The following is a 21,181-nucleotide window of genomic DNA, read 5'->3' on the forward strand; positions in this document are numbered from 1 at the left end:
TTCACCGTGTTAGCCAGGATGGTCTCAATCTCCTGACCTCATGATCCGCCCATCTCGGCCTCCCAAAGTGCTGGGATTACAGGCTTGAGCCACCGCGCCCGGCCTTTTTTGTTTTTTTTTAGAGACGAGGTTTTGCCATGTTGCCCAGGTTGGTCTTGAAATCTTGAGTTCAAGTAATCTGCCCACGTCGGTTTCCCAAAGTGCTGGGATTACAGGTGTGAGCCACCACGCCTGGCCCCAGAACAATTTTTTAAAAGGATAACAAAGGAAAAAACCTGGGAAATTTTTCAACACATACACAAATGCTTAATGATGCCTGAGGGCCTGCAGACCATGGAGGCCAAGTGTCTGGAATTTGACAGCCAGGGACAAAGGATACTCACTTTCTTTTATTTTATTTTATTTTATTATTTTTTTTTTTTTGAGACGGAGTCTTGCTCTGTCACCCAGGCTGGAGTGCAGTGGCGCCATCTCAACTCACTGCAAGTTCCGACTCCCAGGTTCACGCCATTCTCCTGCCTCAGCCTTCCATGTAGCTGGGACTACAGGCGCCTGCCAGCATGCCCGGCTAATTTTTTGTATTTTTAGTAGAGACAGGGTTTCACCGTGTTAGCCAGGATGGTCTTGATTTCCTGACCTCGTGATCCACCTGTCTTGGCCTCCCAAAGTGCTGGGATTACAGGCGTGAACCACCATTACTGGCGATACTCATTTTCAAACAGTCATGTGGACACTTGGCTCTTGAATCTAGTGTAGTGGCCACGTTACCTGCCTCCTCCTTGCTGGAGCCTGCTGCCCACAGTCAGGCTGGAGGAGACCTGACTGGGCAAGCAGAGATGGCCTCTTGGGCCAGGGCCCAGGCTCCTTCCCCACACCAGTTGTGTGTATGTGTGTGCGCAGAGGGTGCTACCTTTAGCATATTCACCTGGTCTGCGGGGCCTGAGCCAGAGGTGGTGTCCTGCTGCTGCTCTGACCTGCAGCCTTCTATGGATGGAGGGAGTATAAGAAAAGACCCCCAGGTCTGCCTGCGGGATGGACTTGCCCTTCATTGTCCCCCACTGCCTAGGAACCAAGGGTTCCAGGCAGGGTTATGGCCCCATCGAGACCTCTAGAGGGCAGCCCCTCTCATCAGAACACCCTGTGCTGCATCCATCTCTAGGCCAGTGTCCAGCTCTTTCCTGGGGCCACAGGGCTGCTGGGTGAGTCCCCAGCCTGGAGTCAGATGCCTGGGCCTGATGGGAACGGGACTCAGGAAGCTCCCCTCTGCTGAGCTGGCACTGCTGTGGGCCTAGCAGCCATCGGCTTGAGGAAGTTCTTTCTTCAGGATTTTCCCGAGCTGGCAGCTGCCTTGCAAATTCAAACTGGATCTTTCCTGCTGTCCTTTCCCCAGCGGCCTAGCCTGGTGCAGGGTCTCTCTTAATGAGGGTTTGGTGCCAAGGCCTGCGCAGCTCTATCCCACTGGGTCCCAGCTGGTTCAGGCCTGCTCAAGGCAGTGGGCAGCTTCCCAGTCCCACCGGGGCCAGGACACCTGGGGCTGTCCTGCTTCCTTGCAGCCCCTGCCCTACCTTGGACTCCCGCCTCCCTTTGCCATTTGGGGCCCCCCACACAGGGACTACTAACCCACTTTATTCACAGTGGATTTTACTGTTAATAAAAAGATCAGCCCAACAGGGCACAGGATTTCTGGACTTTTGTCCCCAGACTCAGGGCATTGACAGAAAGTTGACATGGCAGCCTGGGAGCTAGGGGAGGGAAGGGGGCCCTTCCTGGGGCTCCCTCAGGGCTCAGCTACCCCCAGCTCAGACCCTCCCTGAAGCTGCTGGGGATGCACCTCACGTTGCCTCCTTCCGGAGGCCTCTCTCTGTCCCACTTCCTGGGGCCTCATTAATTCCTCCCCACCTCACCCCGTGAGAAAGCAGGTCTGTGCTGAGCCTGGCCCAGGCCCAGAGCTGGGTCTGAGTGTGCCACTGGTTAGTTTGGGAGGCAGGGGTGGGGTGGGTGGGGACTTGCCCTGTCCCCACCCTCATCCCAGACAAAGAGATGGGAGCCCTCCATCACCATCCATGTTTTGGCCCCTACCTCACTTTCCAGGAATCCAGGGACCATGGAGACCAAGAATAGAAAACACAGCTGGTCTTATGTATAATATTTATAAAAGAGGGCTGCCAGCCTCCCCACCCTGTCCCAGTGTGGCCACTGGGGTCTTTGGCTCCCGGGGGCAGGCCACTCTGGGCCTCGGCCTGTCTCTTCTCCCAGCAGTGGAATGTGAGCTGTGGCCCAGGCTTGTGGCAGGGGGAGTCCCAGCCTCCCCAGGACTGGTGAAGGGACAGGGCAGGGATCTCTTGGGGATAGCTACACCAGCCCCACCCTCAGCAGAACCTGCTGGCCCCAGCTATGGGGTATGGGAGGGTGTCATCCTGTGAAGGGGGATGGGAGAAGAGTATCCAAGGGCCCAAGTGTCTGAAAAGGGCCTAGGGAATAAAAGGGGGGAAAACAAGTGGGCTGGGGAGATGAGGCTCCAGAGCACAGACCGTGGCCTAGCAGCAGGGTAGGGGAATGGCTCTAGGCCGATTCCAGCTCTGTATGTTTCTACAGGCTGTATCTCCTCAGGAGGCAGCTGCTGGGCCCCAGTGTATGCATCTGTGCAAGGAGGGAATGAGGGGCTTGGGTGGGATCTAAGGCAACAGCCCCACCCTGCTCCCAGTTCAAGAAGCCCCTGCTGCTCTGGAGCCTAGCAGGGTAGTGGCCCAAGGGCCTTGGTCCTGGCTCTTGAACAAAAACCTTCCACAGAGAGGACATGGGGCCTGGCTGAATGCCACAGTGTTAATCGCGTCTTTCTCCTCCCCCGACTGGCCACTGGATGGGAGCAGGGGCTGAAGAGTCTGGGCAGGGCTGCTAGGGTGAGTAGACAGAAGAGCATGAGGGTCACCCTAGTGGTTTCCTCCATGCCGGCTGGTCCCTGAGGCCCAGTCAATGATGATGAAGCTCAAGCTCATGGTCATCAGCAAGAAGCCAAGCACAGCAAAACACAAGGCCTGTGAGATCAGAAGTCAGGGTCAGGTCCAAGGTCAGGGCAGTTCCCTTAGCCCCATACCAGCCTACCGGCCTCCAGGCCCCTCGCACCAGGATTTTGGGGGTGGATCTCGCAGGCTCCTTCTCCGTGGGCATGATTCGGAAGTAGAATATGGCAGGGAAGATGAAGATGAGGCATGGGGCAGATGTGGCACCTGCAAAGAACAAGACATGGCCACTGCTGGCTCATATCCTCCTACTGACTAAGGTTTGGGGGTGGACTTTTCAATGAGATCAAACACTCCTTATTGAGAGAGTTTCACGTAGAGACCACTGGAGAGCTCTGCCTGATTCTAGCTCATCAGCCTCTCCCCCTTGTTCTCTATCCATGAGGATAGAAGGCTGGTGATGTCAGTGTCAGGAGAATGTCAGCCAGTGAAGCTAGCATTGAGGAAAGGCAAGTCAAGAGATGGAGAGAGATGAGGGCTTAAGGGTATTGGGCTCCAGGCTACAGCTATACTTGAAGGCTTCTCTGTTATTTGAGCCAGTGAATTCCTTTCTGCTTAATTCATTTCGAGTTAGATTTCGGACATAGAGAACGAAGAGTGCTGTCCGTGATATCCATGATACTCAGCCCCCAGGTCTGTCTGTCAGTCCTGGCAGAGTTTGTTAGTCCTCTGAGTTGGGTCACCCCAAAGATATTTCAGAATTGTCTGCTCTACCAGCTGAGAGCCCCATCTGGAATGTGGCAGTGGATGGAGCGCCATACTTGGAGTGCAGTGATCCTGGGGCTGAATCAAGCCCAAGGCTTCTATTCACCAGCTGTGTGGCCCTGCTGCTCCTTTAATCACTCTGAACTTTAGTTTCCTGACATGTGAAATGTGGACAAGACCCAGTGAGATCCTTCGAGGAGGCCTCTGATCCCTGGGGTCCACCCCTGTCCTCCAGCATGGGGGACTGACTCAGTGACTCTGAGTCCCGAAAAGGGATTAGAATAGCCTATGGACAAAAGCTCAGATGGGAGGCCAAACTGTGCACATGGCCACTCCACTTAATGTAGGGTGTAAGCTCAGGAATCTGCCAGGATTTGCAGAGGTGAATTCCTCTGGGGCAATACCCTGCTTCCACAGCAGGGCCAGACCTCACCGATGACCCCAAAGATGCCCAGGATGTTGGGGGCAAAGATGACCAGCAGGTTGATACAAGTGAGCAGGCCAACAGCAATAAGCACGTGCCGCAGCCAGCTGAACTCCTGGTTCGGAAACAGCATCTGCTGGATGGCGCGGCGCACCTGGGGGACAGGTGGGAAGAATAATCAGCCTATTGGCCCCATCAGCCCCTCCCGCCACTGGTCTGGCCACCTGCCCACCAGCTCACCGGGAACAGAACGATGGGCACTGTGAGCGTGACTGCTGTCAGCACGGCTACACGCACACACAGGATCAGCACGTCAAATGAGTCCACCTTGCTGTAGGTGTGCAGCAGCTCTGACTCCACCCCATCTGTGGCAGGCAGGGAGGGTGGTCAGCAGGTAGCCCCGGGAAGGAGGTGGGATCTGAGCTGCCTGGGGGACCCCAACACTGTGGGGATTGGCATGCAGACTCACCTCCACAGCAGCAAGGAACAGCCAGGCACCACACGCCTCAGTATGGAGGGCACCATGGCCACAACCAGCCCCTTCCCCCCAGCCTGGCCTAGGCCTCTGCCCACCAGTGCCACCATACCATAGAAGGTGAGGTAGCCAAAGAGGGCAGCCAGGAAGTACATGATGTACATGACGGCGATGGACAGGTTGGAGATGTGCTGCATCTTCTTCTTGGAGGGGCTGTGGGGAAGTGGGGGATGGGTGTTGATGACAAGCTGGGCAACATTGGGAGACCCCCATGTGCCCCAAGCCCTCTCTGGCACTACACTTTCACCATTCAGCAGCTGAGGGAGTCTCCTTCTTGCTCATAATCGCCTCTCATGGCTGCCCAGGAGATCTTAGATAAAGTGACTTGGCTCCTGTCACTCCCCTCTCCACATTCAGGACCACATCCATTCTCCCCAAACCAGCTCAGGGCAGCCCCGCCCCCGCTGCCAGCCACAGATACCTACTCCTTGAGCTCGGTATAGATGGGCAACACCTCGGGGTGGCAGACGAAGGCAAAGGCCATGATGGGGATGGTGTATGCTGTCTGGGGAAACATGAGGCTGTGTCAAGGCAGTCCCCCACTCTCACTGGGCCCCCGCCCCGCCCTGACCTGTCAGAACCTGTGAGTTGAGCGTGAAGTAACTGGGAGTGCAGAAGGCTGCAGCCTCAGGCTCGATCTGCAGCTGCACCTTCTCCTTCACGACCTCCATGTGGCTGAAGTTGCCTGCGGTGTTGTTGAAGTTGGGGGGCAGTGGGCAGGGCACGTGGAACTTTTTGTAGATGACCTGGAGTGGGGAGGGATGAGGGTGTTCGAGCCAGGCTGAGCTGCCTGGGAAGTTACCATGAAGCCACATCTAGATCAGGACTGGCAGAACTGCCTTCTGGCCCAGGCTTCCCAGAGACACGTGCCCCCACCTGATGACAGGGAACTCCCCCGAGAGACCCGCTGCCCGCTTTCTCGGCCAACATGGAAGATGACTCACTGCAATTAGGAAGAACACCATGCAGCTAAGAGAGAAGCCGCTGGAGTAGCCCAGGTAGCCTGCAAAGTGGAGGGGGCACTCTGAGACCTGGGGCCCCTCCCATGGTATACGCCTCCAACATCCTTTCCAAGGCTCTGACCCTTCCACACTCACCAAGCTGCCGCATCAGTGCCAGGGGCAGAATGATGATGACAGACACAAGGATCACCAGGTAGTTCCCATTTATGAACCAGTCCCTGCAGGGACAGGAATCGGGAGCCAGGGTCAGAATCCATTCAGCCTGGGATGGGGCCCCTGCCTCCCTCTGCTGGAGTTACCAGTGGTGCCAGTGAGTGACATCTGAAGAATGTTTGTCCACAGCTCTGAGTCTCACTTTCCCCATCTGCAAAATGGGCGTGCCCGGCCAGGCGTGGTGCCTCACGCCTGTAATCCCAGCACTTTGGGAGGCCAAGGTGGGTGGATCATCAGGTCAGGAGTTTGAGACCAGCCTGACCAACATGGTGAAATCCCGTCTCTACTAAAAATACAAAAAAAATTAGCTGGGCATGGTGGCAGGAGCCTATAATCCCAGCTACTCAGGAGGCTGAGGCAGGTGAATCGCATGAACCCAGGAGGCAGAGGTTGCAGTGAGCCGAAGATTGCACCACTGTACTCCAGCCTGGGCAACAGAGCGAGACTCCGTCTCAAAAAAAAAAAAAGTAAGAAAAAAAAAAAAAAAAGGGCGTGCCCTCAGTACTCTCCTTCAGGGTGACGTGAGAACTAAGGTTCCAGCCTGGCACACAGCTCATGCTCAGGACCCTCTCTATTATAGGCACTGCTGTTGCTTTTCTCAGGACACATAGGTCTGGGCCCAGCCTTTGGATGGAGGTGGGTGGGAGGAAGGGACCTGGTTCTAGAGGGAGGTGGTGTTTTCCACGGGGGTTTCAGGCACTTGCAATAACCTGTATCCCTTGCAGTTCCTTCTGGCATCTTGGCATTGCCTCATCCTGCTCCCTCCTCTAACCCACCAGGAATGGATATGGGGCACAGGGAAACAAGGAGATAAGGACCAGGGCCGTCCTCAGAGGCAAGCCCGGAGGTCAACTCCTTGGGAAAGGCCCAGGGCCCTAGGGGCAGAATTCTGGCTCTCCCTCTTGCGGGAGCTACTCTCAACCTCCCAGCCCCTCTGCTTGCTCGGCTGGGCTGACAAGAGCAGGGCCTGACTGTGTCCCCTCTGTCCCACAAAACACGTTTGATGCCCAGTCAATGCTGGTTAAAGTGATAGGCAACTGGGACACTTGGGCTTAATCTCTTGGTGGGGGGGCAACCCCATGGTCAGGAATAGCAGGTGCTTAGAGCTAAGCTTGAGCCTCCCACGCTCACAGGCTGGGTTCGGGGCGAGGAGGGGCCCAGCTTTCTCAGCTGTACCCTGCCCCTAGCCCCACATGCCCCTTCTGGAGGGGGTGTCCCCTAGGTGCTTCCCAAGTGAGTGTGAACTGAATGCTGGCTCTGCTGGCAACTCTCCCACCTCCACCAGCTTCTTGTCTGCTTTGTCTTGTCTCTCCCACTAGCCCAGCCTGGCACCCCCACCCTCACCCAGCCCCCTACCCCACCCCTCCTCATTGCACCGCACCCCTCTCCTCCCCTCCCCACTCCAGGGCTCACGAGGTTTTCTCCTCCAGGTTCAGGAAGGTCTGTATAACAAGTGGCAGCTCAGACTTGATGATGTACAGGTAGCTGGACATGGCTGTGGGGAGAGGGGTGAGCAGGCACTGGGGTCAGCCCAACCGGCCAGCTTTTGGGGCCGTCCGCTTACCTACTGCCTGCCCCTGCCCACTGCTCTCACCTCCGATGTTCTGGAGTGTGATGGCCAGGGCTGCTGCCAGCTTTCCTGGGGTCCCAAAGGCACGGTAGCCCAGCTGCTCATAGGCACGGATGCCTGCAGAAGCAGGGTCAAGAAGTCAGGAACTTGCCCCAGTTTACCCACCAGCTCCCACCCATTCCAGGCTGGTGTGAAGCTCACCCACGACCCCTGAGGACTTGAGTAGCAGGTGGATGGAGTAGCTGGAGAGCAAGGCGACAGCCGTCAACAGGAACCTGGGGACACATGGGAAGATGGAAGAAAAAGGCCATTGGGGGCTACCCTAGCTGGCAGAGGGTGAGGGGCTCTGAGAGGCCTGGGGGTAAAGGGTCTGTAACCTGGGTGTCTGGACTTCCAACAGGTATAGATGCAAGATCAGCAGGCCCCAGGGGTGATGAACACCACCCTGTTTGATCCAGGGTGGAACACACCCCAGAAGGGGCCCTCTGGGTCAAGAGTGTCCCTGTGACTGCCCTCTGAGCACCTTCTCCTCTCGAGTCCTTGAAACAAACATGTTTTCCATTCTGGTTTCAGGACAGAGCCCCCAGGCAAAGGACATGTGTGCCCACACAAAGCCTGGCCATGGGGCTTGGCCATCATGTGTAAGGTGGCAGAAGGACAGTCTCTGGCCTGTAAGACTGGCCTGTGTTGTGACCTCAGTTGGTTTACTGGGCAGTGAGGTATATTTGTTTGGCTGTGGATGTTTTTTTCAGCCATGGTTTGTTAGTGTAAAAAGTGCCCACCCACTGCAGCCTGGGTGCTAGGACAGGGAACTGGCGGGTCCTGGGAGGTCATGATTGGTGACTTGCTTAGGGCCCCTATCTTTAGAAGGTTCTCTGAGGGCACTCACAGGAAAAGGATAATGCCTGTATTGGCCATGGCATAGGCGAGTCCCAGGATGCCGCTGCCCATGATGGCATTGCTGAGGTTGAACACTGACATCCCAAATGATGTCTTCCCCTCGAACTGCAGGCACCAGAATGGGATGGGAAAGGGTGGGAGGAGTCAGCAAGGGACAGGGGCATCGTGGCATTCCCCCTGACTGTCCCTCAGCCTCCCACTGCTGCCAGAGACCACCTCATTACTGCATCCAAGTTCCCCACAGTGTCCCCCAACAACCCGTTGTTGCCCTGCTCACGTCAGTGAAGTGTGGCTCCTTGCTGGGACTTTTCTGTAGGAAACTCTTGCCCTCAATACAGCTCCTTGTGGGGTCCTCGACTCTGTAGGCACAGGTCAGGGTGGGTGGCTCAGCTCCAGCCCTTTGCTCTGTACCCCTGCCCTGCCCTGTCTTGAGCCAGTACTGGGTCCCTCTTGTACTCACCTCTGGTTGCCTGCCATGGGGGTGATGACTGGGAGCAGCCCCTCTGAGTGTTTGCCATTGGGCACCAGCTCCACCATCTCTGTCTGCAAAGGCACCTCCATGGCTCAGGGCACACCACCAGGAGCACTGGTCTCACACCAACAGTCAGATGTCTGCAGAGCAGCCAGTCCCTCTGGTTAGCCCAATTACTTGGGCCTATGGCCCAGCCTCTACCCGAGGCCTGCAGCCATAGCACACCTCCCAGATTAGCACACTCCCAGAAAGGTATATGGACATACCCGACACATGCAGCTCTGCCTGCCCTGCCTCCCTGGGACCGCCATTGGGGAGATCTCAGCTCTAGACACTGAGTTCCCAGCATGTTCTGAGTGGGACACCCATAGCCAATGTACATAATGCATTTCTTACACGCACACCCATCCAGGCAAGCCTTTGGGGTCTCGGTTTCACCATCTGTGAAGTAAGGGTCATCTGGATGACCCAAGTTCAGAGCCCAGTGGCACCAGCATCCCCAGATGCTCAGTCCCAGGTCCCCAGACTTCATCTGGTATGTACGGGAATAGACTTCTACTCCTTGACATCAGTACTGGGTGATGGGGTTTCCTGCATGACCCTGTGTCAGGGCCTCCTGCCCCAATCTAGAATGGCCAGCTGCCCAACGGCTGGAGGCTCCGAGGGAACAGGGGTGGAGGGCTGTGGGCCCCCTGTTCCCAGCCGGCCCGGCGGGCACTGCTGGCAGCCAGAACAAAGAGCCCTCTGTGGGCTGAGAGCTGGCGCTGGGAACGGCAGGCGCAGAGGCTGTCCCCCCTCCCGGAGCCAGGATGCCTGAGGCGGTGCTGGGTAGCTGGACACCTGGGCCCTTCCCGCCTGGCTGCGGCAAAGGGCCCTCAGGGGGCCTTCCAGGAAAAGGGTGCTCCAGGGCCGGTTCTCTGTGCCACACACGCCTCACCCTCCACACAGTCCTGGCCTCAGGGCCATGTTTTCTTCCAAGCCTCTCCTCTACTGCCAGGCAGGGAACCCCCAACCCTCAGGGGCCCACTGTCCAGGAGTGGACCCTCTGAACAGACCCCCATTTCCTAGGGCCCCAGGCCAGGAGCTCAGGCCCTTGGCCGGCTGTAGAGGATCCTGGGTCACCAGATCAGTCTCCCTTCTCAGGGCTTGGCCCTGCTGGGCCTCAAAGGAACCAGCTCCCCTTTCCCCACCATCCCTGCCCACTGCCCAGACAACTCACTGGCCCCTCTCCCATCACTGGGTCCAGGAATTGCCTGTCTCATACCCAGAGGTGGCTGGGCATAGTGCCCCCAGGTTCTGTAAGGACACCCTGAAGGCCAGCCTGGCCAGCAGGAGAGCTGGAGACCAGTGAGGGGGACAGCCCTGCCAGGCACGACAGCCAGAGCCTGGTCCTGAAGCCATGGTGCCCTCTCTGCTGGGGAACCCTGAATTCTGCCCTGAACCCCCCATCCCCACTCCAGCCCCTGATGGTCTCAGGTCTGCCCTTGAATCTGGAGCACTGGGGGACTCAAATGTAGCACTCAGGGCTAGGGGTGAACAGGAGAGGCTGGGCTCAGGCCTCAGGCCTGGTGCCCCCGGAGGCTGCAGAGGTCACAGCAGCCTCTGGCCTCTCTGGTCAGAGGACTCCCTCCCTGTACTGCCCCAGGCAGCCCCAGGCCGGAGTTCAGATTCTGGCACCTGGACCCTGGAGACCCCAAACATGGCACTCTTGCATCCCTCAAACTTGCCTCTCCTTCTGATGCCAGCATCTTACCTCCTCTCCTCCCAGCCCCACCTACTCAGGACTCTTAACAATGTTAGCATCTCTTCTTGAGCCCTCTCCCCTGACCCCAGAGTTGCCTAGGTCCACCTGTCCTCATGCCCCTGCCCTAAGCCTTGCCATCAGCATCCCTCCAAGGGTCCCACCTGGGTATGGAGGTGCCGGTGCTGGCGTCCAGAGCTACTCCAGAGTCCCTCCTGCATTCAGTTGGGGGTGCCCTCTCTCGGCCCCCTGTTCTGGGCAGGCTGGGACAGGCCCTCAGAGTGTGCTGAGCTGGCAGCCTGGACAAAACACACTTCTCTGCCCTAATATTCTTCCATAGCAGCCAGGCACTGCCTCCAGGGAGACCACAGTCTGTGTCATGGGCCGTGGGAGGTGTCTGAAGTCTGAGCTTCAGGTTCCCCATCCCCCCTGCAGGAGCTGGGCCTAGACCTTTGGGGCCTGGTGGCTATTACTCAATCATGACCAGTCATTGCTGGGTCTTGGGCTGGCCCGAGATCCCAGAAAGGATTTAGAATATCTCTCCTCAAGTGACCTCCAGCCTGAAAGAGACAACCCCCCCCCCAAATAGCACCCTCATCAATACCCTGTAGCTCCTGCTGCAACTCAGTGTAAGCCACATAGTGCTGTATCTCAAAAAAGAGGATGGGGGTGCTGGGCGCAGTGGCTCATGCCTGTAATCCCAGCACTTTGGGAGGCCGAGGCGAGCAGGATCACCTGAGGTCAGGAGTTCAAGACCAGCCTGACCAACATGGAAAAACCCCGTCTCTACTAAAAACACAAAATTAGCCCGGCGTGGTGGCGCATGCCTGTAATCCCAGCTACCTGGGAGGCTGAGGCAGGAGAATCGCGTGAACCTGGGAGGTGGAGGTTGCAGTGACCCGAGATTGTGCCATTGCATTCTAGCCTGGCCAACAAGAGCCAAACTCCATCTCAAAAAAAAAAAAAGAGGATGAGGGAATCAAGGAAGACTTCCTGGAGGAGGTAACGAAGCCAGTCCTAAAATTCCAGTAGGCACCCTGGGGTGTCAAACAGAAAACAGGGCACCAGACAGAGAGCACAGCATAGGCAGAGGCCCTGAGGTGCAGTACAAGGCAAGCTGTGAGGGTTGAAGGAAGGTTCTGTGGCGACAGACAAACCTGATAGAGCTGTAAAGGCCAGGTCCAGGAGTATAGCCTTTGGTCCAGGGCAGAGAGGAGGGCTGGGGGCTGGGGACCAGGGTGAGGATTAGCACTGGCTTGGCATGGAGCCCCCAGCCATTCCCTGAGGCTGCCAGCCCATTTTTGACAGCTCCTACCCCTCAGGCCTGTGGCCTCCCAGGCTCCTTTGTATCCAGGAGTCAGGGTAAACTCAGGGAAGGGCCCCCGCATGAGAAAGGATCCCAGCAGAGCCTGATCCCCTGTGTTGAAAGCCCAGAGTAGACCTTCTGGTGCTGGGCTTGGCCCTGCCTCACTGTGTGGCTAGGGGCAGCATACTCCCCAACTCAGGACCTCAGTGTACCCCTATCCTCTAGGGGTCCCATGAGGCTTGGTCAAAGTTTGGGATGAGTGAGGAGCCTCCCCAAAGCCTTCATCCCCAGGGCAGGCCATGGGTGCCCAGAGAGTGGCGAGGCGCTAGGGTGGGGAGATCATAGTGGCCTTGGGCAGGTCATCAGAATGGCATGTCATGGATGTAGTGTGAGCCCGGGCAGTAGATCAACGGCCCAGGCCCTTGCCCTGGGACCTGTTTTGCTTTCCTGGGAGATAAGGGCCAGGAGGGGCCAGGAGCCACAGGGATGGTGCAGCAGGTAACGCCCGCCCACGCAAACATCACACAGCGAGAATTCATCAGTCACACCTCGGCAGGTGTTGAGTTTGGCTAATTAAAGATTTTGAGCCCCAGGAATCCAGGCCACCTCAGGGCAGCTGATGCAAGCAGCTACAGGAAGCACAGCTCTCTGCCCAGGGATCAAGGTCCTTGGAGTCCCCAGGACTCTGAGCTTTGCTTTCCTTCCCCATGCTCAGAAACATAAGTGGGTCTGGGTCTGCAGTAGTGAGCTGGTGACAGGGAGGACTTCACACTCTTTTTTCCTTGGTGGTCACTTGTACCAGCGGAGGCACAGACCCCCTGGAGCTTACTGCTAAGGCCCAGGCTTCCTGACCTCCGCCAAGATCTCAGGAGAGACAGCTCACCTGGCTTGAGGGTCCTTCATGATTATTCCTGGGGGCTCAGGGGTGAGGGCTGCCCCCAGTTCCAGCTCAGCTCATTTTTACCACTCCCCTCCTTGACTGAGACAGGGTGCCCCCCTTCTAAGTCTGGTACCCATCTGGACAGTTACCCCTCTGTCCATCTGCTCCTCCAGGCTTCAGAGGGAAGATGCCCCCTCCTAGGACAAGGTGTTAGTAAGGGGGGGAACCAGATCCAATGGAGACATTTGGACTGTATGTTCTCAAGGCACAGCCACAGGAATTAGTGGTAGCTGATTGCTGGGGTCAGGGGTCTAGGGACAAAGCAAGTGGGAGGAGGATGTTAGAACAGGGAAAAGACACCTCTTACCCTCCTCCAGACCCACGTTTCCAGATTTTGACCCCAGTAGATTCTAGTCCTCCCTCTGCCACATCCTCCTCATCAACAACACAACAATGCAAGTGGCCAGTGTGTGACCAACCCTGGGCTAATACTGAAGAAGTGACATGCAGGAGGGGGCACATTCAGGGGAAGGCAGATGGCCCAGAGAACTGAACTACTGGCCATGTTAATCCTCAACCCCCAGTTCCCTGGCCTTGGGATCTAGGGTCTGTGGCTGTGTGTTCTGGGCATCCGGAGGTGTCTAGGAGGATCTGAGAGACCCAGCTGGGGCCGGAAGGTAGACTTTCCTGTGGCCGGGTACATTTTCTAACAGATGCTTGTAGCTGGGCCTAACCTTAGGCACCTCAGCCTCCCTTCCCACCCAGCCCTGGACCCTCCTTGCTCAGGCTGCCACCCGTAGAGGTTGCAGCCAGAAGCTCTTGGTTCACGAGTGGGCTACAGCAACAGCAGCCCCCACCTCCCCCATTACCAGTCTGCTGAGAAGGACGTGCAGCCCGAGGCCCAGCTGAGGCAAAGGACAGGACATCACGTGACTGTGGCCCCCCAGGGGCAGGGGAGACCCTGCGCCAGCCAGCCCATTCTCCTCCCTGCTGACCCGGAATCCCCTGGAGCCGGCCAAATATTTGGACAGCCGGACTTCTGGCCCCAAAGAAAGCTGAAACACAGGCCTCGGGCAGTTCAGGACTCATCAGAGAGTCCGATGGGGGGCTAAAGTCAAGGTCGGCCTGGAGGAGGGGCAACATCCAACATCAGGAAGAAGAGGAAGAGGGAGGGAAGAGAGATAGAGAGGGAGAGAACAGGGAGAGAAAACACAGTCATTAGCTCCATGCATCCATGCATACTGATCCATACAGAGAGACAGATAGACAGAGATGCAGAGGCCCAGGGAGACAGGGAAATGCAGATGCACACAGAGGGACACAGACAGAAAAACAGACAAAAATCACATGCAGATAGCGGACAGACATTTAGACAGGGAGACAGAGAGTGACAGAGACAACCAGGGAGGTGAGAAACAGAGTGAGCACCCAGTCAGAAACAGCCAAATGGAGGAAGAGACAGACAGCGAGACAGCAAGAGACAGTTGTAAGGCCGGGCGTGGTGGCTCATGCCTGTAATCCCAGCACTTTGGGAGGCTAAGACGGGCAGATCACCTGAGCCCAGGAGTTCGAGACCAGCCTGGCCAACATGGTGAAACCCCATCTCTACTAAAAATACAAAAATTATCCAGGCATGGTGGCAGGTGCCCGTAATCCCAGCTACTCGGGAAGCTGAGGCAGGAGAATTGCTTGATCCCAGAGGCAGAGGCTGCAGCGAGCCAAGATCACGCCACTGCACGCCAGCCTGGGTAACAGAGAGAGATCCTATCTCAAAAAAAAAAAAAAAAAAAGAGACAATGGAGGAAAAAGAGAGTCCCAGAAAGAGCAAGAAGGGGAGAGGGAGCCAGGGATCCCAGGTGAGGGGGCAGTAGGCCCAACGGACACTGCCAAGATGGCCAGGCAGAATCCTGGAGGACCCCACAAAAAGACTGCTGCTGTGCCTCCAGGTCTCCACAGAGCAGGTTATGCCCCTACCAGCCAGGTACTATGACACCCAGAGGGTGGGGCTGAGCCCACTAGGGTCACAAGGCCAGGCCCAACTGGAAAGCTCAGAGATCCCTGGTCCAGCACCCAGGACTTGTCTACCTGAGCAATGGAAAATACATGTGGAGATGATGGTCATTTGGAGTGACCCCCATTCTCAGCAGCCATGCACGTGTGCAGACGTGCCGGCTGAGAGGCTGTGTACAGGACGTGGCCCGCAGAGCGGAAATTCAAAACCAAGCCACCCCAGGCTACTGGCCGGAAAGCCCCTCCTGCCCAGCAGCTGGTCCTTCCCTTTGGCCCCCAGAAGCCCCGCCTGGTCCTCTAGAGCCCCACCCTGTTCTCCTATGTCTGTCCTACCACCCAGAGTCAAAGGCCTACCCTTCGCCCACTAAACAAGAGTACACAGGGCACACAGTGGGTGCTCAGCAAATGTTAAATGAATGGAGTAGCCAGGCATGGTGGCTCACACTTGTAATTCCAGCACTTTGGGAGGCCAAGGCAGGCAGACTGCTTGAGCTCAGGAGTCCGAGACCAGTCTGGGCAACATGATGAAACTCTGCCTCTACCAAAAATACAAAAAAACTATCCAGGCTTGGTGTTGCGCACCTTTCGGTCCTGGCTACTCAGAAGGCTGAGATGGGAGAATTGCTTGAGCCTGGGAGGCGGCGGCTGCAGTAAGGCTAGATTGTGCCACTGCACTCCAGCCTGGGCAACAGAGTGAGACCCCATCTCAAAAAATGAAACAAATAAAAATAAATTAATGGAATGCAGTCGAGGCCCTCGGCAAGCCCTCTTACCTGCTCCAACTGAGGCCTGGCCCCTGGCCATGTCTACACTAGAACATCCTCCCACTGAGTCCCAATTCTACTATAGCATAGACTGTACATTCCACCTCAGCTTTCTGTTCACAGAGACGCCAAAACTGCACCTCCCTTGTGGCCCACCCGCACCACTCCCCTCCAAATATGTTTCCCTCTCAAACTGGATGCTTGTCCTCACACCCAGCCCAGACTTCCAGGGTGTGGCCAGTTCAGCTTAAAATCCTTCCCTGACTCAACCCAGAGACCATGAACCACCCAGCTAGTCTTGTTGTGCCTCAGTTTCTCCATCTGTCCAGGGCTTCAAGGCTACTTGCTAGGGCAATGGCACAAGAACAGGAGCAATCAGTTGTCATGATCTGGCAACCTGGAGCCCTGGTCTGGTGTGGGGACCATTTGTGACATGGGCCAAAAGAACCAGCACACAACAAAGAGTGACTTGAGAGGCCAGCGAAGACATGGGTCCCATGGGCCCAGGCAGAGCAAAATTCTGAGATACACACTCCCACCCTCCCCAGAGATTCAGCTCCCTGCTCCCCATGTCAAGAAATCAGATTCCCATTTCTGGTTTCAGTTATTCCAGCCCTCTCAGAGACGGGCCAGGCTTGGCGTCTTCCAGTCCTGATCCCTCCCACCAGTGATGCTTCTTGCAGGAAGGGTACCCTGGCTGTGCCTAATTTCCCCCATTCAAAATCGAACCATCCTTGGGTCTCTTTAGCTTTCTATCCCCCAGACTGAGAGCCCTGAGGGATTTGCTTCCTTTCCAAAAGGAAATGAGCCCCATCCCAGACCTTTTACAGAACAGGAAGAGGTGAAAGGTCCAAGGGCGTTTTCCAGGGGCAGGTCTGTGCCCCGAGTGGGTCATGGAAGAAAGGACAGGGTTGGCAGGCTGAAGGAAGGATGGGCATGAGTGGGGATGTCCTCCATGGTGTTCCTCAGGGCTCAAGAGCCTTTGACTTAGCCTTTCTCAGACCTGTTTGGGAGCCCATACCTGGACTCAGGACTCAGGTCCCTGTGGGGGGAAAAGGGCGGGTCCCCGCAGGTCCCGCCCCTGGCTTCCCCCTGCCCGGGTGTAAACAAACGCACGCATTCGCTGTGGCCAATCGAAGGGGACAACCGGACGGGGGCGGGCTCTTGCAAACCAAGTCTTGGTTCCTTCTCTCCGCAGTGCGCTGCGCGGGCTCTGACTTATTCCCTACCCAGTTCCAGGTTGGGAGGAGCTCGCACGGCGCCCCGGCCACAGGTCAGGGAGCCACGCGCGCCCTGCGCCTTCTGTGCCCGCTGGCTCCTCTGCAAATGGCACCGGCTCTGGGACCAGCATGTACCCCGCGGCCCCTCAGGCGGCCCGGCCCGATCTGCCCTCAAGCCCTTGTCCAAAGCAGCCGGGATAAATATACCAGGATTCCCATCGTGCCAGCCGGGCTGCTCTGCCTGTCAGGCGCCCGTCGGGGCAGCGCTCCAGGGAATGCTCCAGGCTCCTCTTGGGTCCTCACCTCGGGCCCTCTGCAGCCTGCCCCACGGGCCCTGCCTCAGAAAGCCTGTGGCGTGCCGCCCGAGCCTCCAACAAGGCGTCCTGTGGTCCCAGCCCCGGGTGCCCGCCGACCTCCTGCTGTACCTCCCGGCCATGCCGAGAGGCCCCAAGGCGACGACGTGTCCCTCCCGGTACCTCCAGCGCCCTGCTCAAGCTCGGCGCTGAGTCCCGACTGGCAGGTCCCCAAGACCGGCGCCTGGAGCGCGCGGGGCTTTGGCTCGCCGGAGGCTGGGGCGCCTGCCCGGGTCAGGACGGGAGAGGAGAGCTGCCCAGAGCCCGGCTATGGACAAGGAGGGTGGACAGTAGCGCTCGGCCCACCCGATTCCCCTGTGCGGCAGGATGAACACCCGAAGCGGTACCTGGCCTCGCGGCTGGGCACGCGCGGCGCTCCGCTCGGGCCAGCGCGGTCCGCTCTGCTCCCGGCTGAACTCAGGGCTGCAACAGCGACAACAGCGACGTGGGGGATGAAGGGCGCCCGGCCCCGCCCCCGGCCCGGCCCCCGGCCCGCCAATCCCTGGCGGCCCGCGGGAGGAGGGGCTGGTCGGGGAATGGCGGGGGCCGGGGCAGGCCGGGAGCAAAGGGGCGGCCTGAGCATTAAGGAGCCCCTAGGTGGAAGAGCAGAGCTGCCGGAGGGGCTCCGTTGAATCTTGTAGGGGGAATGCTTCAGTCCGAAGCAGATTCTCTCTGAGGTCTGTGGGTGTCACCTTAACCCCTGAAACGCTCTGCCCACACCCCTCAAAACCAGAAGGGGAGCTTCAGTCAAGAGGACTGGCAATGCATAGCCTCAGTGAGGGATGCTTGAATGAGGGATTTCCTGGCGACAGTCAGGCAACAAAATACCTCTTCTATCTGCCTCGTCCTTCCCAACCAGGGGTGGGGTGGGGGCGAGGGTGGGAGGGCTTCTTGTATCAATTCTGTCTCCACCCCAGATATTCAGAGGAGGCTGAGGCTGGAACAGAGAGGGCAGGGGTGGCGAGGTCAGGCAAAGAGTAAGGCTTGGCTTGCTTGAGCCTCACCTGGGGCCCCCCCAATCATGACCCCCGTCCTTATTTAGAAGGTGTAGGAGACAGCTGTCAGCCTGTCCACAAGAAGGGGGCTGGGACTTGGTGCCCTGGGGACAGACAGGGGTTTTAGGATGGCCCCGTTCTTGGCTGGGGGTTCCTATCCCACCCCTGCCTGCTTTCCACACAAGGCCTTGGTGCTCAGAGGCGGGTGGTAGGTGTTAAGGTCCCAGGTTCTGCCAGTAGGAAGCTGGGGGAGATGCTGACCTTTGGGGTGAACTGGGGGAGTTCTCAGAACAGCTGTGCCCCTTGCTTCTCAGCCACTGGCTCTGATCCGATTAATCTCATGGCCTCTGCTGTTCCTATCCAAGCTGGTCTTCTCTGTGTCATGCCTGCCCCGCTTCCCAGTGCTGGAGGAATGCCCTCAGAGGACATACCTGACCCTCCCTTGCCCTGGGCTGGGAGTCAGGACTCCAGGATTCTCTCCTGCTGACTCACAGAACTACCACAGCCAAGCCCTGGCGTACCTCAGTTTCCCTCTGTCACATGGAAATGGCTGTCTTTTTTCCTGAGGGGAATGGACAGAGGGGAAGCTGTGAGACGGGGTAGGGGGCTCAGCTCTGGCTGGTAGGGCTAGAGAGAAAAGCATTGGGATGGTGGCAACCCCTGAAAACCTCAAGCCACTCGAACTTCTGCCTTGCTGGTGACTGGAAAATGGGAAAGGGCTGCCTTTCACTCCTCATCTGGAGCCGATATCATCGCTAGATCAGAGCTCACTTTGACTCCCACCCTCCAAAAGGACATGGTTCTGCCATGGGACAGAGCCATATAGAAGAGGCGCTGAGGAGGGTCTCAGGCCTGCCTCCCACCTCTCAACCTCCTACCTGCAGACACCCTGGATGCTCACAGGAGCTGTCTGCAAAGGGCTGGTGGCTCTCACTGGCAGTTCATGAGGGGCCAGGGCTGGCTCAAGGTCACCTGGGATATGGGTGTTGGGGTCCTCAATCTAGACTGGAGGAAGCAGGGGCTGGCTGGGCTGGGCTGCTGTGGGAGGCCCAGAGGCGGGTATGATGTGGGGTCCCTGGGTCAGACCAGTTGTGGCCAGGCTGGGGGAGGGGTTGACTGTTTGTTGTTGCTAGGCCTGGGCCCTAGCCAAGGCAAACACAGCTCGGAGGCCTTTCCCGCCACCTGCCGAATCTCCCGGCCCAGCCTGTGGTGGCCGGACAGCTGGACAGCTAGGATGAGGCTCTGAGAGCTGCTGGTCGCCTTCTCCCAGAGGCTGGAGGGAATGTCCATCCGAGCAACCGCAGGGTTGCAGGCGGCCTCTTGGGATGGAGGATGGGGGAAGCTTTATCCCAGGCTTCAGCCCAGCCTCCGCCTCCACTGCCCCATCTCCACAAACTTAAACCCAGGCCTGAAAGACTGCCAGACCCGTGCAGCAGAGCTCAGGGCTCCAGGACCACTCACATCCTCCTTCCAGGGCACCGATAGCCCTTGGCTCTCCTCCTTCCTTTCTAGTAATGAACTCTTAGCCACTAGCTAGGCCGCCTCTTTTCACCATGCCACCACCTCTGTTAACATGCTGTCCACACAGTGCCCCAAGACCATCTCCAACAGCAATGCCCCATCTTCGCCTCCAACCCAGCCCTTCCAGAGCCCAGTATCTGTGTTCCCTGACTCCTCAGACCCCTGCAGCTCCTGCCCCCACACCTGGCTGGTCTCACTCATATTTCCCCACCTGCTCCCAGCAGCCCTCTCCACCTCTCCCGGGCCTGGCTGGCCTCGCTGTACACGTTCCTGCTCTTTGCAGAACTTGCTAGCTTTCTTTTTTTTTTTTTGAGACGGAGTCTTGCTCTGTCGCCCAGGCTGGAGTGCAGTGGCCGGATCTCAGCTTGCTGCAACCTCCGCCTCCCGGGTTCACACCATTCTCCTGCCTCAGCCTCCCGAGTAGCTGGGACTACAGGCGCCCGCCACCTCACCCGGCTAGTTTTGTATTTTAGTAGAGACGGGGTTTCACCGTGTTAGCCAGGATGGTCTCGATCTCCTGACCTTGTGATCTGCCTGTCTCAGCCTCCCAAAGTGCTGGGATTACAGGCTTGAGCCACCGCGCCCGGCCTGAACTTGCTAAGCTTTCATGCTCCTGTGCCTCTGCCCTCGTACTTCCCAGGGCTGAAGTTTCCCTACCCTGTCCCACCTCCTTGGCAGACTCCTACTTGTCCTTCATCATCCTCATAGATCACCTCTGAGAACCCTGCTTGAGTCATCGTGAAAAGCCAGCTAGTCCAACAATGGCTGCTCTTGCTGCTCTTGTCACCCCACCCACACAGCCCCAACCCTAGTGTCTCCAAGCACTATCTCCAGGTGGTCTAGAAGTGAAAACGCCTGCAAGGTTGGAGGGCGCAAATCAAGGAGAGCCTGATGGCGAAGCAACCCACGGACTTGCTCTGCCAAGGGGAAGAAGGCACAAGCCAGGGTGGGGAGGGACAGGGCACCGTGGGTGGAGAAAGGAGCTCGGCTGGAGGGAAAAGGAGCCTGGGCGTCAGGCTAGCCCTGGTGGGCGGAGGGCTGCGTGCAGGGCAGCACGCTCCTTCTGGGCTCATGATTGGGAGTTTGAAATCCTCAGGAGAAGGTGGTTGTCACCCCTACACCTCAGGGTCTATTACTACACCTCAGCTGCTGACTATGCTCTGCTCAGTTTGGTCCCTGGGAGGCTACTCTTTGGGCATGAACAGGGCTTTATTGCCACAACACAGAGTGTAGAAGTATGGAGGGGACCCATAGGCAACCCTCTTATCCAGCGCTTCCCCGGCCTGGGCCCCCGGAACTGGTGACCTCATGGCTAAGGCCTCACCCCCACAGCCCTGACATGCCTACCCTCTCTCTCCTGAGATCTGGCCCCCAGCTTCTCTGGCCACTGAAGCGGCTTAATAAGCCCTGGTCACATGGACTGTGCTACTGCCTGTGGGGAGGGCCCAAACCCCTAGTGGCCACCCGGCCAGGCCCTGACGTCAGCGGCATTAACTGTCCACCAGGCTTGTCTAATCTCTGGTCGGTGGCCGGGCCAGGTTAGTCCCGCCAGAGTCAGAGCTGAAGGCTGTGGGGGCCCTCAGGGGCACC

The 21,181-nt window shown here is 57.8% G+C and overlaps 1 protein-coding gene across 1 annotated transcript; it reads right to left on the minus strand.

The window, feature by feature from the left end:
- Positions 1–1,624: 1,624 nt before the first annotated feature.
- On the minus strand, positions 1,625–17,521 carry SLC38A3 (solute carrier family 38 member 3). The gene is made up of 16 exons (XM_017868018.1): positions 17,423–17,521; positions 8,790–8,941; positions 8,607–8,688; positions 8,319–8,434; positions 7,631–7,704; positions 7,454–7,546; positions 7,273–7,354; positions 5,782–5,864; positions 5,629–5,687; positions 5,266–5,430; positions 5,110–5,189; positions 4,737–4,837; positions 4,390–4,514; positions 4,159–4,303; positions 3,124–3,227; positions 1,625–3,035 (listed from the first exon to the last, which is right to left on the minus strand). The coding sequence occupies exons 2-16, from the start codon at positions 8,888–8,890 to the stop codon at positions 2,931–2,933; spliced, it is 1,515 nt and encodes a 504-aa protein (XP_017723507.1). The 5' UTR covers positions 8,891–8,941; positions 17,423–17,521; the 3' UTR covers positions 1,625–2,930.
- Between the last annotated feature and the right edge of the window lie 3,660 nt (positions 17,522–21,181).

This window comes from Rhinopithecus bieti, unplaced genomic scaffold (genome assembly GCF_001698545.2).
Source record: "Rhinopithecus bieti isolate Rb0 unplaced genomic scaffold, ASM169854v2 scaffold_3875, whole genome shotgun sequence".
NCBI lineage: Eukaryota > Metazoa > Chordata > Mammalia > Primates > Cercopithecidae > Rhinopithecus > Rhinopithecus bieti.

What these genes read in the sequence shown, in the direction of transcription:
- SLC38A3 (XM_017868018.1), bottom strand. Translation starts at nt 8,890, where the DNA reads ATGGAGGTGCCTTTGCAGACAGAGATGGTGGAGCTGGTGCCCAATGGC. An exon ending in TGGTGTTCTTCCTAATTGCA is followed by an intron (nt 5,431 to 5,628) that starts GTGAGTCATCTT and finishes TCCCCACTCCAG; the next exon opens with GTCATCTACAAAAAGTTCCA. An exon ending in GGGCATCTTTGGGGTCATCG is followed by an intron (nt 3,228 to 4,158) that starts GTGAGGTCTGGC and finishes TGTTCTTTGCAG; the next exon opens with GTGCCACATCTGCCCCATGC.